At 30.7% G+C, this 12,690-nt stretch overlaps 1 protein-coding gene across 3 annotated transcripts; it reads right to left on the minus strand.

The window, feature by feature from the left end:
* Positions 1-4,072: 4,072 nt before the first annotated feature.
* SPO11-2 (sporulation 11-2) lies at positions 4,073-6,640 on the minus strand. Of its 3 annotated transcripts, none has more exons than XM_011031056.1 (11): positions 6,479-6,640; positions 6,203-6,286; positions 5,968-6,100; positions 5,744-5,881; positions 5,580-5,659; positions 5,373-5,479; positions 5,170-5,301; positions 5,037-5,099; positions 4,865-4,941; positions 4,643-4,770; positions 4,073-4,457 (listed from the first exon to the last, which is right to left on the minus strand). In XM_011031056.1, exons 1-11 carry the CDS (start codon positions 6,533-6,535, stop codon positions 4,323-4,325), a joined length of 1,134 nt encoding a protein of 377 aa, XP_011029358.1. In that variant the 5' UTR covers positions 6,536-6,640; the 3' UTR covers positions 4,073-4,322. The 3 variants fall into 3 exon arrangements, with proteins under 3 accessions (XP_011029358.1, XP_011029357.1, XP_011029359.1); XM_011031055.1 differs by having other exon boundaries at positions 5,580-5,668; positions 6,479-6,638; XM_011031057.1 differs by having other exon boundaries at positions 5,170-5,264; positions 5,351-5,479; positions 5,580-5,668; positions 6,479-6,637.
* Between the last annotated feature and the right edge of the window lie 6,050 nt (positions 6,641-12,690).

Genomic DNA, 12,690 nt, shown 5'->3' on the forward strand with positions numbered 1-12,690 from the left:
GGTGCAAGGGCAAATCAAGCACCACGTGGTGCTTTCCATTGTTATTATAATAGTATTACTTATAATAAAAATATTATTATTTAAAGCAAAACTGATAGTATTTTTAGTGTTCATACTATTAATTATAAATAAAATAATAATATTTATAACATAAATAATATTATTTTTTATATAAATATTTTAAATTTAAATAACAATAATAATATTTTTTAACGCAAATACTATTCATTATAGAAATAAAACTATTTTTTATGGTAATACTTTTAATTAAAATAAAAATATTTAAAATCTTTCATCAAGACCCAATAGAATTGGCTCACGTCAAACCTATTATGCTGGGTATACGACGCCGAAATCAAGACAATTGAGTCCTGCCTCAGATCTAAGATAATTAGGCCTTTTACATTTCTCATACGCCATATGACGCTTGGATAGCTCCAATGTGAGAAGCAGACCTAGGTGCCACCTGATGCTTAGGTCTTGGCAACAAGCTTGATTTCCTATGACAAACCCAAGTTGGGTCCTAAAAATTATTATTTAAAGTGTTTATATAAAAAACATAATTATTTGTGTTATAAATATTATTACTTTTATTATAACTCGAAGTATTAATATAAAAAATATTATTATTTGTGCTATAATCATCTTTGAAACTCTTTATAGAATTATTTGTGTTATAAATATTATAATTTTTTATAATTAATAGTGTGAATATTAAAAATATTATCATTTGTGTTGTAATTATTATTATTTTTTATTATAATTGATATTATTAATAAAATAATTAATAAATTTGAAAAATATTAATATTAGAAAAAAATATTATTTATGTTATAATTATTTTTATTTTTATTATGATTAAAAGTATTAATATTAAAAATAGTATTATTTATGTTATAATTATTTTTACTTTATTATAATTAAGAATCTGGGCGCGTTCACACCCAACCCGAAGTTGGGCTTAGAGGCATCCGCACTCAACCACAAGTGGGGCTAGACACAGTTATGCTCAAACCTAAGATGGGTCAAGACGCGTCCATACCCACACCCAAGTTGGGTCTAGACACGTCCACCCCAACCCCACACCACGATGGTCTAAAGGCATCCCCGCCCAACCCCGAGGTGGGCCTGGAGGCATCCACGCCCAACCCGCTGTTGGACTTAAACACGTCAACTCTCAAACTCAAATTGGGCGTGCACACGTCCTTGCCCAACCCTAAGTAGACGTGAACGCATCCTCGCCCAAACTCACAGCCGCGTCCACAGCCAACTCTAATTTCGGTCTGGACTCATCCACGCCCAATCACATGTATTAATATAATAATATATGTTATAAACATTATTTTGTCTCTTATAATTCAAAATATTCATAAAAAAATAGTATTATTTATGTTATAAATATTATTATAGCTCAAAGTACTGACATAAAAATATTATTATGTGTTATAATCATCCTTGAAGTTCTTAATATAATTATATATGTTATAAATATAATTATTTTTATTATAATTCTAAATATTCATATAAAAACTAGTATTATTTGTGTTATAAATATTATTATTTTTATTATAATTAATATTATTAATAAAATAATTAATAAATTTGAAAAAACAATTATTATTAATATAAAAATATTATTTTTTATATTATAAATTTTTACAATATTTTTTATATTAATACTTTTAATTATAATAAAAATAAAATATTTATAACACAAATAATATTATTTTTGATATTAATATTTTTATTTAAAATTCTTCATCAAGACCCAATAGAATTGGGTCACGCATGACCCATTGAGCTAGGAATATGATGCTGAACCCAAGACAATCAGGTCCTTTTCCATGACCCAAGTGTGTTGGCTCACTCCAAGCCAACCACATCGCCACTTAGCATTGGGGTCTTGGCAAAAAGCCAATTGGCTATCGCAACCCCACTGCTACGTGGCGTTGGGGTAGACCCGAGCGCCATATGGCGCATAGGTGACTATACACTTGCGTGGGGTAAACCCAGCACCACCTGGTGCAAGGGCAACTCCAATACGAAAGGTAGACCCTAGCGCCACTTGGCGCTTGGATCATGGCAAAAAACCCGCTTAGCTATGGCAGTCGAGTGCCACATGGCGCTGGGGCAGACCCGAGCGCCACATGGCGCCGGAGTCTTGGCGAATGAATGATTGGCTATCGCAGCCCCTTCGCCAAATGGTTCTGGGGCGGACTCAAGCACCATATGACGCATGGGCAGTTATACCCTTGCGAGCATCAAACCCAAGCATCATTTAACGCTTTGGTAACTTCAATGCGCGTGGTAGACCCAGTACCAGGTGACAAAATAATATTATTTGTGTTATAAATATTTTTATTTTTATTATAATTAATAGAATGAATATTGAAAATATTATCATCTGTGTTATAAATATTATTAATAAAATAATTAATAAATTTGACAAAAAAATTATTATTAATATGAAAAAATTATTATTTTTTATATTATAAATTTTCACAGTAGTTTTTATAAAAATAAAAGGTGAGTCCACCATGTAATGCGGGCATCCAACTAGTGCTACACTAAATGAACTCAGGTTCCCCCTAGGGAGACCCCTACTACCTTCACTGTTCATATAAATAGTGAAGGAGGTTAATTTCTTTATTTTTTTAAAAAAAGTTTTATCTTCGTTTTTTCTTTTAATTTATCCTTTAATATTTTTTGTTGAATTTAAATTATTCATTATAATTTATTTTAATTTATTATCAGTGATATTATCAAAGTATTAAACAAATGCTTTAGTTTTTGGTTGGTACTCAAATTTACAAGTACTTATTTTTGTTATCATATTATTAAATAAAAAATAGTTTTTAAACCTAGTATTATCCATCGGTATGCAAGTTTGGCGAATTACACTGCAAAGCCTAAATCATTTCAATATCCTATTATCTCAATATTAAAAAAAAAAGATGTCATCCTATTTTTTAAAAAATTAGACCATGTTTTTACCATCGTTTATTTGACTTTGGATCCACTAAATAGATTAGGTCAAATAAAAACAACTCCCATACAGATTAATTTTAAAATTAGACCAACTAAAAAGTCAGATCAAGATGTTTTAAGGATGATTTGTCATCTCAAGTTTAATAATAATACTAAATAGTTTTTTTGAATTCCATTTTCTATTTTTTTTTATTTTTTTTATCCTTTAAGATTTGGTTGATTTTAAATTGATGTTTATAATTTATTTCGGTTTGCTTTCTATGAAATTATCACAATGTCAAATAAACATTTCGGCCTTTGGTTGATGCTCAATTTTACGAGCATATATTCTGATTTATCAAATTATTAGGTGAAAAATAGTTTTTTATTGAAAAAAATAAAGTTGTTAAATTCAATAAAATTTAGAATTCAAGTCACAAGTTTAGTGGGTTAAGCCATGAAGTCTAAATCAATTTAATAAGTTATCATATTTATATTAAAAAATTATCATCTTGAAATGTTTTAAATGCAAACTATATTTTTTTATCAATCTATCAAGTTGTTTTTGCATCAGTCAAATCTTAGAAAAATTGAAGTTTAATAATAATATAAATAGCTAGTTTATCACTGTATATAAACTAGTTTATTTCTGTATCAATTTTATTTGATGTTAAATTCAATAGCTCCTTGCGGTATATAACTTTTATTTGATGTTTAAATTTGTTTTATCCAACCAACATCGTAGGGCGGTAGATAAACTAGTTTATCACTGTATCAATTTTATTGTAAATACGTGTTGATGTTTTAATTTTAAACATATTTTTCTAAAGGCTTCCTTATTTTTATCACCTTCAATTCTCCAACTCATCAAATTCCTCATCGCATCTCATCATAATTTACATAGAAAAGTGGTATGTGGGAAGAAACATATTTTTCGCAGTTGTGTATTCAGCTAGCATGACTGATGGCATATTCATCACCACCATGTTTAAGCCTTTGAGAAGGTGGGATGTTTGGATCTGGGATCAGATAACTGCAGCTGTTAACTAATCTTCCAATGTCAGTGGTGAACGGTGTCTGCTTGCTGAGATTTGTGATAGGCTTCTTGAGATAGTTGATGCCTTTCAGCTATGTAATTTGAATTTTCAGACCCTCCATGCTTGGTTCATGTCTAAGTTTGTTTCCTTGCATGATTACAGTTTACAAGGTAATTACATGTGTAAACGATATACTACTGGTTTAGCTCTTGGCAAAAGTGTTTGGATCATGACTCTTAGCGAAGAATTTCTTGTTCTACAATGGCATATAACTGCTACATGGAGCTCTGTATTTGTTGGCTTGTGATTCTGTTACTGTTAAATGTAGTTTGCTTGCACGATTTTCTTAGCTATGTACTTCCCCAGATAATCGTATCCATGGAAGTATAAAGCTTCGATTTCTGCTCTTTTGCCACTCTGAACCATCAATGTCAATTCTTCTCTATGTTTCTCCTGTCAAATGTAATCGACTTAGTAAAGGTGCTGGTTATGTTAAAAAGTGAAGGTGCAGTTTTGTTGTTCTACTGTTTCTTTTTATTCTCCTTTACTAATCTGTTGGCAGAGAGGGTGTGGGGCACCTCCTCACCAGAGCTAAGATCTTGAGAAATTGAAAGAGGGTAATATGCTTGCTAGCATACCTGCAAAGTTTCTGAGGACATCAAACTTTTAGCAATCTGCAAGTCTCTTGGCTTCAGTGAGACTAAAGATTCTTCAGGTATTAGCTGAAGATCGTCCCCTCGCAGTCCCAGCCACTTCACATTGCATGCTTCAGAAAGGAAGAACCCCAATTAGTATTTGTTGTCATTTCGAGACAAGGGGACGTAATAGATAACAATCAGAATGACAACGCAAAAACTTACCATATCTGTAAGCCTCGAGACCCATTCCTATGCTTCCGAACTTGAAGGTGCATAGTATAGCTAATCCAGCTGGATTCCTTGCAAAGGTGAATCCAGGAATAATGTATAAGAGCTCAAAACAGAAGGCAGAAGCACGCCCATTAGAGTTACAAGTATTTAAGGTCATCCATACCAGTCAACCAGTGCCATAATTGGCAACTCAGGAAAAGTCCGGCTCATTCGGTGAAGAAGAAACCTGTAAGGAATTTAACATTGTGATAATAATTAAAGCAACCAAGATAAAAACAAAAGAACATCAATTTTACCTTGTGGCTATATCTGGATATCCTTTGGCTGTAATGAGAATGCTTGGAATGTGATTGAATACGCGATCCTCAGCCAATCGCTGGAATATTGCATGCTGCACCAATCCACGAGTGTCGCTTACTGCCTGGAAACTGGAAACCCAGAAGAACTTTGATAAAAAGGACCAAAATAAACAAATACCTTCTCCACAATAATAATGTACCGGGCATCTGTCTTCATAACCAATCTGTCCAATAAATCCAAGTCTCCAGAAATTGCATACCCAGAAGATCCACATTCAGAACAGTCCACCACCTCTTTGTCTGGCTCCTATCACATAAAACCAAGAAACCAAAGAGCATGAAGAGACCTATAGACATTTGCTTCATAATCTGCAAACCAAAACAAATTCAACAATTCAATTATTTGCCTGCAACAACAAACGGCCAGCAACAATTCCTCTACTGGATGCCATGATTCCAAGACTATAACGACTGCACCGAAGCAAACCTACAACATCTGTGACACACAAATTTAACACCATTCTCTCAATTGAGCAAAAACCAATACGCAAAAAAATAAAATTAAACAGACCTTGGATTGTCCGATTAACCTGCAATGGAGACGAGAAACAATCCGGCGAAACACAAAGCAGCTTATAAAACAGCTCACGCTGCGTTACCCGCTTTTCTTGTGACAAAATCTTAAAGCACATCTCCATCACCTTCCACACTGCATTATTAGCCCAAACAAAGCGAGATTTTGATTAAGAAAAAAAGAATGAAAGAAATTAGCTGCAGTAATTTTGATTTGGTTACCTCTAATAAATGCTTTAGCTGCATTTGCTCTCATTAAAGTCCTTTTACAAAATGAACGGGAGAGGAAAATCCACGTATCATCATCCGTCAATAGTCCTTGACTTACTCGCCTATTACTCGATTTTCTATTTATCTTTCCCATCCATATCAAACAAAATCAATTTAGCATATCTGAACCCCCAAAAAATTTCAATTATTTAACCAAATTCGAATAAATTTTGCTTGATTATCATACCAGGAGGAGGTCTGATATCGCCGGATCAGTACAAGTCAATATCTTGAGAAAATTGAGCACCGCTACTTCGATTCTCGCTCGAACCTTATCCAAAAACCAAAAAGAAAGAAAGAATATCAGCTTTTCTTATTATTATTCTTATTATTATTGAGTGGTTGAGGATGACCGCTACTTCGATTCTCGCTCGAACCTTGTCCAAAAACCAAAAAGAAAAGAAAAGAAAGAAAGAATATCAGCTTTTCTTATTATTATTGAGTGGTTGAGGATGATTATTACCTCAGAAGGAGGAAGGATATCGGCGTAACATATTTCTCGATCGGCGAAGAATCTCATCGGCGACGATTTGCAGAGATCTTCCCTTTATTCCCCTGAATTTGAACAAGAGAATATGATTAAAAAAATGGAGGGGCAAGAAAGGGTAAAACAAGTGAACGCGCGCCATTTGTGATTTGAATTTTAAGAAGCTTCCAGCCCATATTATTAATCTGGGCATACTTATGGGCTAGAGGTAGTCGATTAATGCGCTTTCTTTTGAATTCACAGCCGCCGTTTTATTATTTATTGTGGGTCTGCCTAAATTCACCGAAAGCACAGCTGCAAATTGAACAAAAATTCCATAATTAATGACGCTCTTTTCAGACCAATTTTTTCATATGGAAATTAAATGAATATTTTTAAAAGTGTTATAATTTAAATTCCAAATAAATAAATATTTCAATTATTTTCTTATGATTGTATGAAGAAATAAAAAGTAATTAATAGAAGTAAATAATGTTAAAAGAAAACTTAAAATAATATTAAAATATATGTTTTGTTTTCATTGAATATTTATGCATAATTGTTTTAAAACCAGTACATATTAGTTTCATATATAATTATAAAGAAATATATTAAAATAAAAAACTTAAATATTATCAAAAATTTATTGAATAATTGAATTATTAAAAAATATTATTGTAATTAATTATTTAAATATGGTTTTTATTTCAAAATGTTAAAAAATATTAAAAAAAAAGAAACCCTAAAGAATCAAGTCTAGGGCACATCGGCTTGAAAGGATAGCCCAAGCATATTGTATAAGAAGACTAATTCCACGTGTTTAGGCTTAAAATTTGGGCCTATATTTTTCAACCCAAAAAAATTAAAAAAATTATCAAAAAAATTACATTCTAATGCATTAAGACTTGGGATGCTTTTATTGTGGACTTTACATTGTGAACTGTTAAATTAAATCATTATGAATTGGAGTAATGATTTTATATAATTTTTAATTTGATTTTTTTAAAAAAAATACATGATTAAACTTTTTTGAGTCCAAATTATTGTTCAATTGTCTTTTTTTTTTCCTTTAAGAAAAGGCTTAATAGGAAATACAGATGATCAAAGTAAAAAAAAAATGATTATAAATGTGTATGAATTGATTTTGTGATTTATTTCATCTTTTGTGCTTATTAGGTTGCTAAATTAATTCTAAATGTTCAAGGAGTATTTATAGAATTTTTTGACTTTAAATGGGTCAAAAATAGGTTTTTTGAGTTTAAAACCCATAACTCTTATTTTTCAAGCACCGTTAGGCTAGTAGACAACGCCTTATTTGCCTTGCCGAATAATGTTTTATATACCTATTTTTTAAAGCAAAAGGTTTTGAATGATAAGTTGGTTATCCTTTTAAATAATAATAATAAAAAAATAGAATCTCAAGCTCTCACATGTAGACTTAAAAGCCCACACATATGGGCTATTTTTTTAAAAGGCATGAGCATTAAGCTTTTTTGCCTTATTTGGTTGATTTTTTTTTAATGGGTTATATTTAGATTTATAAAAAAAATATTAAAATTATTTGAGTTCATGATTTGAATCACAAGTTCAATGAGTCAAGTCATAACATTCAAATTATTAATTTTTTTAATGCATTTTTTATCCCTAAAGTTTTTATAAAAAAAAAAAAAGATTCAACTTCATCATTTGTTATTGATGATCTATTTTTTATTTAATTTAAAACTAAAAAAATACAATTTTATCCTTTGTTATCAATCATTTGCTTTTGTTTTCTCAGTCTCGTGTGACTATCATGATTTTTTTCTTTTTAAAAAATATTTCATATAAAAAACTTATACGTGCTTTATTGCCATATAAATCTATTAAAAAAATAATACCCAGGATAAAATATTTATTGAATCAAATAGCATGTATACATTGCATTGAGAGTTTGGTTAGTTAACTCAAGTTCACTTGTTTTTTTAAACGAAATAAGTTATTTTTTTATTATTTTTATCCTTTAATATTAAGTTAATAAGATATTTAATTTTTCAATTTATTGTTTTCAAGATTATTCTTATAAGTTTAACAACTCAACCCAGGTTGACTCAAATTAATGTAATGTGTTTCCTTTTCAATATCAGATAAAAATATCATTCAATATGCAGCTAATATTAGATGCTGGTAAAAATCTATTTCTTTTTTCAAGAGATACATTAATAATATCTATATTTTTTTTGTGATTGAAAAAAGAATTATTTTGACATGTGGTGTAGCATAGCCTCAATAGGCCAATGGAATTAAATTCCATTATCACCCACAAAAGATATTTTAATGGAACTAAAAAATGAAAATCAAATTAACTTGAAAATACTTTTGAACTTTGATCTATTTTTTTCTAAATTATTAAAGGTATAAAACATTTCCATTGAGTTTCTATTTCAAAATGAATCTGAATAAATCAAAAACAAAGTTATTAGTTGTTAAAATTTGACCATTTAAGAGCTTTTTTTTCCACTTTTTTCTCTCCATGTTTAAGATTCATGGATTAAAATATAAAAAATTAAAATTTTAAACCAAATAGTAATAACATAAAAATATAGAGACCAGATATAATACAAAGATTGAAACTTAAAGGGAAAAATTGTATTCTCCAAGGCATCAGGGAAAAATGCTCTATTTTTATTTAAATGTTAATTTTGATTTTTAAATTTTTAAATTTTTTTAACAATAATCTAATATTATATTTTATAAAATTAAATGTAATTCAATGTTAGAATATTTCATAATACATGGGATATGTAAGAATAAACAAATTGAAATAAATCTTAACACATGGAGCCGTTCTAACATAACTTCAAAAGAGTACATTGAAAAGAAATAAATTTCATTTAATGAAGTGCAAAAAAATAAAAATTTCAGGAATTTTTTAAAAATAGTTATTAATAATAAGGTGAACATGCCAATGTGAAATGTAGACAGTAAATAAATATACAGTAAAACACCCATAGTTTTTAGTATAAAGTATCTAATGTAGAGGAAATCTCAACACAAAATTAAGATTAAAATGATACTTTAATGGAGAATTATTTTTAGGCATAGTTTATTTTTGTGGTGTAAAAACGTTTTAGAAAAAATATTTATTTATTTATTGTTTTAAATTAATTTTTATATATTTTTAGGTAGTTTTGATATGATAATTTTAAAAATAAATTTATAAAAATTAAAAAATATATTATTTTGATATATAAACGGCTCTTGCACGCAATCAATTGAGAGTCGTTTCTTTTCTTAGGAAAATTTATTTTCCAATTGTTCAAAATGATGAAAATACAATGATCAATACATAGGCACGTAGGTAGCTCATAGCCACGTGGTCTTTGGTCAAATGTCGGTGGTGAATCAAGAATTTTAATTTCGGTCCGTACAAGTCTTGCCTACCTTTTCATTCGAAAACTTTGACCCGTGAAATTTTTTGTGCCGTTGAATTTGAATTCATGGTTCACTCGGGGTGTGGTAATGATTGACATGATAGATTCGGGCGATTAGCCTTAATGATAAGAGAGTTGTACCATATACTCGAATCATGTCGCAAATTGGATTCCGAGTGAGATTTTTTTTATCCCAATATTCTTACTATATATCGAACCAAAAACAAATTGATGCTATCATCTCTTGAATTAATTTCCAATTGTTTCTGTAAGAATGTGTTACGCATTAAATTCCCTTATTGAACCAAGTAATCTTTACAATACCGAATATTCCTTTTTTTTACTTTTCAGTCAAGGCATAACTAAAGAATGAAAATGAACAAGGAATTAGCAAACAACATATCAATTTCAACGTAATTATATTCTTCAAAACCATCCAAGGACCAATTTCTTATTATTTTTCATGGGTTCGATGGATAAAGCGACTAGCACAAATCAATACGTTTCGTAGCCAATGTCATGTGTGAATGACTTCGCTTATAGAAAGATTCCCTGGCATGTCTCCTAGGGGCATGCCATTTCAATCCGGGGACGAAGAATCTTATAGTGCAAAGAATTGACGAAATTCCAGCCAATAAGAAGTAAGTTCTTGGCTCATCTTCAAGCAATACACACCACCTTCAGCATACTAGGAAAAACAAAAGCTCTTTCCCAGCGTTAATGTTTGAATGCAAACCTAACAACTGACCCATCAAATTCCAGCATGCTGTCCTCTTCGGGTCATTTTCAGTTCCATTTAAAAAAAAAATCCTCTTCGGGTCATTTTCAGTTCCATTTTTTTTTTTAAAAAGGAAGCCCAGTTACTTCCCCGCTTGAAAGTCGCTGCCAATCCGCGTCGCGCAGCTCCTCCCAATTCACAACCCAGAGCTTTCAATCCTTTTCAATCTCTTGCCACGCTACGCGCCAGTTGCCTGGTATTCTTTATAGGCAAAAGAAGCTAGGGCATGTCCAAATCAATAAAAATGAAGGTGAAAAGTACAATTACGTCTCTCTGGTATTTTTCTCACCAATATTACCCTCGGACTATGAAAATCATGCCAATCTCATCCTTCCATCGCCAGGATGCTAATTTTCCATATTGAGTTACTAGTTTAGTTTTCTTCTCTTCTAATAGCCATTTTTAATTGTCTTGGCACCAACTTTGTTGTCTTTATAATGTAACTTTGTTATTACAATAATTAACTAAGAAAATCACGCCTATCTTTTAACATATAATGTTTCTTAACTGACGGTGTTCAAATCGACTTTAAAGAATCTGTGATCATATAAATTGGAGGAGAGAAACCCTGCCTAAGTTGAATCCTAATTGAAGAAGAGAGGAGAGAAACCCTGCCTAAGTTGAATCCTGATTGAAGAAGAGATTGACACATCGAATTTTGATAACTTGATTCCAGAAGGTAACATTTGTGCAGGTAGCAGGAGATCAGGGACCTAATTGACTTCTATATAATAGATGGAGGGTGTGTTCGTAGTTCACCCAAAAACAAAAGACAATCGACGAATGGGGACAAGAAGCATATTCTCAAGCGTTGAGCTGATATCACGGCCTGCTACTGCCGTATAACCGCGTAATTGAAAACTTTCAAAATTTATTTTAGTTTTAGATTATTTATTTTATTTTTTTATTGTGTTAATATTAAAGATAATATTTTAAAAAAAATATTATTTTAATATATTTTGAAGTAAAAGATATTTTTTAAAAATAATTTCTACTGTATTCTTAAACATGCTTTAAATAGACCGAAAATCTTATTTCTTGACGATATGGCTTCACGTTGGATAGAAAGTAACTACCTAGGCGCCTAAGATTTCCTTGCAACTTGCTTGCTGGCGCCTACCGCCGGCTCTTTTTTCTCTCTTTGACCACCGATTGAACTTTTTTTTCTCGGGAAAAAAATATATTTGGCAAAACACGGTACTTAATGGAGGAGGAACTTGCTTGCCAGTGACTTGGCTAGTGAGAATGAGCGACAGTTTGTACTCGTTTTCTAGCTGCTAGAATGGAAATTATGGACACATGCATGCATTAGATTTGGTAAAAAGATCTACAGATGTTAAAACTGGGATTTACAGGCAATATAAAAAATTATGAAATAACTAATTAAAAACAAGATTCCGTTAAAAAAAAAAAAGATTTAAAGGTTCCATTGCATTGAAATAAACTAAGAGTCCATTTGACGTGATTTTTTTATTAGGGTTTTTATTTTTTAAATCATAATTTAATACCACAACTATTATACTATTAAATAGTTTCAATAGATGGATTCCTTCTTATGAAACTCCTAATAAAAAGAATTGCTTGATTCCATAGTAAATATAGAATGTGTTTGGCTTGGAGATGTAGTGAATTTAATATATTTTTTTTAAGATATAACACTTTTTAAATACAAACCACTCCTTTAAAAATTAAAAAAAAAACACTTGATTTTTGCTTAAAAAAAATCACAAACTACCTTTTATCCAAATACAGACATAGGCTTGATGATAGGTAACCCGTAATATAGGTCCTTCATGTTGTGTATGGTTCCACATCATGTGATGGTGGGACCACCACATTTATTGAGAAGAGAGGCAGCTGACCACTTTAAAATTAAGTGGTTCGGGTACTGTAGCGTAAGATTGAAATTAGAAGAGAGGAGAAGAAAATTAAGAGAGAAAAAGAGAAGAAGAGGCAGCAGAGTAGCCTGTGCTCTTTCTTTGATTTCCAGCTCGTTCACCGTTAGATCGGGCTGAGATTTT

This window comes from Populus euphratica, unplaced genomic scaffold, assembly GCF_000495115.2.
Source record: "Populus euphratica unplaced genomic scaffold, PopEup_1.0 scaffold48.1, whole genome shotgun sequence".
NCBI classification, from domain to species: Eukaryota; Viridiplantae; Streptophyta; class Magnoliopsida; order Malpighiales; family Salicaceae; genus Populus; species Populus euphratica.

Coding starts and splice junctions, on each gene's coding strand:
- SPO11-2 (XM_011031055.1), bottom strand. CDS start 6,535: ATGAGATTCTTCGCCGATCGAGAAATATGTTACGCCGATATCCTTCCT. Junction 6,101..6,202: donor CGATATCAGACCTCCTCCTG/GTATGATAATCA, acceptor TGGATGGGAAAG/ATAAATAGAAAATCGAGTAA. Junction 5,480..5,579: donor CTGGCCGTTTGTTGTTGCAG/GCAAATAATTGA, acceptor TTTATGTGATAG/GAGCCAGACAAAGAGGTGGT.